The 6,000-nt window shown below is 34.0% G+C and overlaps 1 protein-coding gene across 1 annotated transcript in view; it reads right to left on the bottom strand.

The window, feature by feature from the left end:
- Positions 1–4,730, bottom strand: part of TMPRSS15 (transmembrane protease, serine 15) — a 103,629-nt gene extending 98,899 nt beyond the window's left edge. Inside the window, exons 1-3 of the mRNA XM_005877429.2 lie at positions 4,550–4,730; positions 671–801; positions 327–394 (exon numbers count right to left, since the gene is read on the bottom strand). Of these exons, the coding sequence (XP_005877491.1) occupies positions 327–394; positions 671–801; positions 4,550–4,694 (344 nt within the window). The 5' untranslated portion in view covers positions 4,695–4,730. The remainder of the gene's footprint in view (positions 1–326; positions 395–670; positions 802–4,549) is intronic.
- Positions 4,731–6,000: the final 1,270 nt, after the last annotated feature.

Genomic DNA, 6,000 nt, shown 5'->3' on the forward strand with positions numbered 1-6,000 from the left:
ATAAGCAAGCTCCCTCCATCTGTTCATAGCAAACCAGATACTGTATTTGTATCTGCACACGTTCACCTCAGCCCCACCCTGTGTCTCTGCAGATTTCACCCTCAGGAGGGAGAAACATGTTAATGTAAGATCAATTATTCAGTAATTATTATTATGTGCTATGAATACGCAAGTTTATCAATCCTCATAACAATGTTGACAGTTTAAAATATTCCCTTTTCCCCTAAAAGGAGTGACATTATTTTATAAATACTAGTGAATAGATAATTATTTTGTGATGCTGTGCTTCCTTTTCTACCAACAGAAAAATTTTGAGCTGTACTCACTCAAATCGTGAAACTCTTGAGTTTTTATATTCATTTTTCAGATTACTTGATTGAAAGATCTCATCTATCTAAAAAGAGAAAGGGTTTAAAATATATTAAATTTAAGATTTAAACTTTTGTTTAAACATTTAAACAGTAATTGTTAAGTTCTGCTTAGAACTGGATTAGGGGTCATTTCCTTCTCTGTAGTGACGAGGCTCATACATTTAAGCATCCTGAGCATATTACATTTATTTACTAATTTCTTTCAAAGCAAGAAAGAAGGATCTATGTATCTTTTGGCAAGTAGTTAGTGAAACTATGTTATGAAATTTTAAACCAACTGAAGAGAGACAGTCTCCTACCATTTGCTGAAGGTCAAAAGCAAGAACTTTGAAATCCGCTGAGAGTTTGTCTTGCAAATTAGGATTATATGTAGCTCCTGATGTTATTTTCAGGGTCCCTCTGGCTTCATAACTGTTTCCAAATACTGCATCTAAATAAATCAATAAGAAATAAAACACTTAACACGCGAATTATAAGAGAATATGCATATCCTAGTTAAGACATAGAGTTCTTGCTTGATGTGTTTGTGCTGTAGTTTTTCTGGTTTACTTTGCAGCCTTCATGTTTCACAATTGGCTCCTTTTTACCCTCCTATCTGGTTGTTTTAAAAGATTAAATATTAAACTTCTTGTCTGCCCTATTTATTTATTTTTTTTGCGTTCTTTGAAGCCTAACCCATACTCCATGCTTCCAAGCTTTTTTTTTTTTTTCTGCTATTGAGATTCCTGTTGGAAAATACAGGGATGATCAACTTCCACCAATTATGATACGGATTCAGGGAAACATGGTGAGAACTGGACCATTAAAAGTTTTGTAGTTGCTTTCAGTTATTTCTTGAACACCTAGCATCCAGGGTCGCTGCTGGCTTCTGCTTGAGGACCGCTGTGCATATTTCTGTGTGAGCTACTTTGAAACATAGCTTTGAAGCTCCTTCTTTCATTCTAATAATTACAAAATGGGCATGTGTGACCTTTTCCCATTAAATGGTGAATGTTGTTATTAGGGAAGTTATTGAGAAAGCTGCAGAAAATATATTATCTCAATATTCAAAAGTGTAAGGAATGAAAGCTAACAAATTGAATATAAACATGGGTACTAAAATGTACCATTAAGACCTGCATTACTGGCCAATAGACACACGTAACGATGCTCAAGGTCATTAATCATCCGAGAGATGCAAATAAAAACGAAAATGAGGTACCATCTCACACCTGTCAGAATGGCTATCGTCAATAAATCAACAAACAACAAGTGTTGGCGAGGACGTGGAGAAAAGGGAACCCTCATATACTGTTGGTGGGAATGCAGACTGGTGTAGCCACTGTGGAGAACAACATGGAGGTTCCTCAAAAAATTAAAAATGAAGCTACCTTTTTACCTAGTGATTCCACTTCTGGGAATATAGCCTCAGAATCCCAAAACACCAATCAGAAAGAACATAATCATCCCTATGTTTATAACAGTATTGTTAATAATAACCGGGATCTGGAAACAGCCCAAGTGCCCATCAGCGGATGAGTGGATAAAAAAGCTGTAATACATTTGCACGGCAGAATACTATGTGGATGCAAAATTGAAGGAATGCTTAACCTTTATGACAGCATGGATCGACCATATTGTAGTATGCTAAGTAACATAAGCCAGTCAGAAGAAGACAAATACCATATGATCTCACTAACATGTGAAATCTAATGAACAAAATAAACTGATGAAGAAAATGGAACCAAAAACATGGATACATGAAACATACTGGCTGGTGCCTGAGAGGAGGGGTTTGGGGATGACTGGATAAAGAAGGTGAAGAGATTAGCTAATGACCTTATATGCATATCCCATGGACACAGGCAATAGTGTGGGGAAGGTCTAGGGAGGGGGAGGTGTGGGAAGGTGGATGTGGGCAAAGGGGGGCGCAAGGTGGACACGTACAATAATGTCAACATTAAAAATCTTTAATTAAAAAGTGTCCTGCGTATGCCTTTATCAGAATACTTCCTTTGCTATATATTCATGTTTAAAATGAATCATTTCAATTAAAACTTGCACAACAATGAATATACATGTAATAACAATGATACATAATTATCACATTGATCTGGTATGACAAGATGTCATTTCTTCGTTTCCCTGATGAGAAATCTGGAGCTTAGATTCACTAAGAAAAATTCCTAGAATAATAGAGGTCATAAGTGACAGATATGGAATTTGGCACAGAATTGGCTAACTCTAGAAGCCAGAATCTATCATATACTATCATATATTAACAACAAATTTCCCAGTTCAGAAGAAACATTAGAAATAATATTTCAAACAGTAAATGTACATTGAGTTTAAAGAGTTATAATTGCATAAATGATGTAACACATTATTTATACTACTTTGTTTTTTTAATACTCAAAATTACATTTGGATTTGCATGCTTAAATGTGAAAGACAAGGAAAAACTGAGACAAGAAAAGACAAGAAAATAAGTCATGAATCAGAGACTGAGGAAGCATGATCATTAAATCTTATGTAGGAGTCTGCACTGGATCCTCAAGAGATAAAGGACATTAATGAAAAAAAACCTATGGAATATAAATGAAATGTGCAGTTCGGTTAATAATTGTACCAATGTTAATTTCTTGGCCATGATAATTGTGCTATGTATGCTAGTATACAAGATATTGACATTAGGGGAAGCTGAGCAATGGTTATATAAACTCAACCATTTCACAATCTTTTTGTAACTCTAAAATGATCTCCAATAAAAAGCAAAACAATGTATATTGAAAGTAGTATGTCTTATGTCTTCTTGTGCTTTACTATAGATATAACTCGAATCCTTTTATGCAAGTTGTTCACTATTAAATCATGTTTATATTTATAAATATTTATTTTCTATTTTACTTGTAATATAACTTACTTTTGCTTCTTTATTGAGATCTAAGAGACCAGTGGACTTCCAAATGATGATACTAGTATATCCTTGAAGTTATTCACAGTGTTTAAGTTAGACCAAAGTAGCTGCTTTTCTATAAGTCTAAGAGAACTCCTATAATTTATTTAATTGTTCATATAATCATATAAAATATTCATAAGACCTCTTTCACTTTAAAAAAAATCCCTCATGTATGACTATAGTATTTAAATAAATGAGGGATTATATTGGAATTATTTTGTAAAACTACAAATTATATTTCTAAAATTCTTACTTAAACTTATCTACTAGAGGAAAAAAGCTACTCAAAGACTGAGAATTTTCTTAGTAAAATCAAAATCACTCATATGAAAAGGTTTTTACCTTTGTGAGTTTTCAAAAAGAATTAATATAATCATATTTACAGTAATTCATAATTTAAAAACTATAAAAATTTTCTCAGAAAAAAATGAATCCAATGCTCAGGTTGTTGCTGTGCTGTCACTATTTTAGAGTTTACTGTATAAATGAGTAAATAGTATATAAGAGCATAACTTCTATAGTTGGATTGTCTAGTTTGGAATCTTTCACTACCCAGTAATGATGCAAATTTAATCAAGTTACCTAAATTCTCTGTCTCTGATTCATCACCTATAATATGAAGGTAACTTGTAGGTTTGTTGTAATGACAGAATACATTTGGAGATCCTTGAAAAGTTGTTGGTGCATATAATTTCGCTCTAAATAATAGTTACCACTTCTTATTTTTTTCCTATTTATCACAGTTTGCTACTCAGGCAGCTTCAGAACTTTATAATTCTACATTTACATCCACATTCCCTTATATGATTGCAATGAAAATTGTTAGCCTAAAAAGAGAATGAATATATCATTCTCTAGAAATAAATAGTACTTTTCTTTAACTATTTATCAATTTGTATAGTCAACAACACTTGATATGTTTGTGATTGAAATCCTATCAGAATTAACCCACAGGCTATAAAACCTACTTTGTTATATGTTGAAACTGAGAAACATACTTAACATTTTTTTATTTAAAAAATTTAGTTTCATGTTTGAATTCTGAAGTAAGTTTTTAATTAAAGACCAACTAATTTTTCTAATATTCTACGAAGTGAACTGCAGCAAAGCATCTGAATACCAGATAAGTATCTTGTCATGAAAGACACAGCAGTGAATACACGATCCTGACAGGATAACGCAATTAAAGTGGGTACATTCCTCTGAGAGTGCCTTCAGTAGCCAGCTCCCCGGGACTCACCTTTTTCTGATTCCTTGATTGCCAGCCAGGACACTGCAATTAACCCAGCGCAGAGAACCAGCAAAATGGCAAAGAGCACTGCAAACATGACTTCATAGGCGCTGAGAGGATGATGCCTGGAAGGTGCGCTTCTCTTTGACACCATTTTTGGCTTTTGAAGAAATGCTCATCTAAACACTGTGAGAGAATATAAAAACCCGCACCCACTGAAGAGGAAAATCTAAGTTTTCAAAGAAGATTTGGAAAGCACTAGTCTCACTAGTCAGGGTAAAGGCCTTCGTGCGTGCCCAAAGGGCAACATTATGTCTCTATACATTAAGCAGATTTAAAAGGGAAGTTAATCTTTAAGAAGATATAAATGAGCAAAGAGATACCTAGAGTTGTAAATGTTAATCATCTGCACAGGCCATTTGTTGAGATGAATGACAGTAAATGCATGTTGTAAACAAAAGTGACACTTCGTCATTTTGAAAACCATTAGGAAAAATATAATATTCATGCTGGACAAATTAGTCAGTAGGCACATGCATTTGACTTTTGTAGAGAGTTCCTAACAGATCAACATTCCATGCTCTGACTCATTGTTAAGGCATTTCTCCTGTTCAGTGTAGGTGTAGACACTCTAAAGATAACTTTTATGCACAGGTATATATAAAGCCTAACATACATATTAATATTTACATTTGTGTGTGCATTTCTCATTGAAACAATCACAAACTTTGCATTCTCCATTTTATCATCCTAATGAAGTTATGCAATGTAAAGCAGTATTGATTTGATGTAAAGGAAAGTCCACAAGGCATCAAATGGCAACTCTTTATGGCTTCGTGCAGTTATCCACCAATGAGAGTCGCTGCTGCCAGAAGAATCAAGCATTTGCTTCTATTTTAAGAAAGTGTTCTGGGTAGGGAATGTATTGCTCATTTGCCCTGGACTTTATCTCAGTAAACATGCCAATTAGAACAAGAGAACAGGTTATGATAATTGCATTCATAACTAGATCTAGGGAATATCAAGACTGTTTTCTGACAAGTTACATCCAGCTTTTCGTTGGAACTACCACTCCTTGACTAACAATGAGTCTAGAATTAAAAAACAAATACAGGGTGGGGAAAAAGTAGGTTTACAGTTGTTCGTATGGAAAACAATAAAATAATAAGAATAAACTTTACTTTTGCCCCCCCAACTCCCCTTCCCATAAATAAAATCAAACTTAAGGTGAAGTAATCCCATTTGCCTTTTGCTCTGGTAAGTAAAAGTGGCCAGGGGTAATGAAGTCCCAGATCACAGGTCCTTAATACCCTAAAATTGTGCCATATGACAATGGGCTAAAATGAGCAATAACTATCTTTCTTTCTTCTTTACCATTGAAAGAAGAGACTGGAGCATTGCAGTCTAAAATCCCCACTCATAAAAAGCAGAATATAAATTAAAAAATGTATGTCATGGGA

This window comes from Myotis brandtii, unplaced genomic scaffold (assembly GCF_000412655.1).
Source record: "Myotis brandtii unplaced genomic scaffold, ASM41265v1 scaffold52, whole genome shotgun sequence".
In the NCBI taxonomy this organism is placed as follows: domain Eukaryota; kingdom Metazoa; phylum Chordata; class Mammalia; order Chiroptera; family Vespertilionidae; genus Myotis; species Myotis brandtii.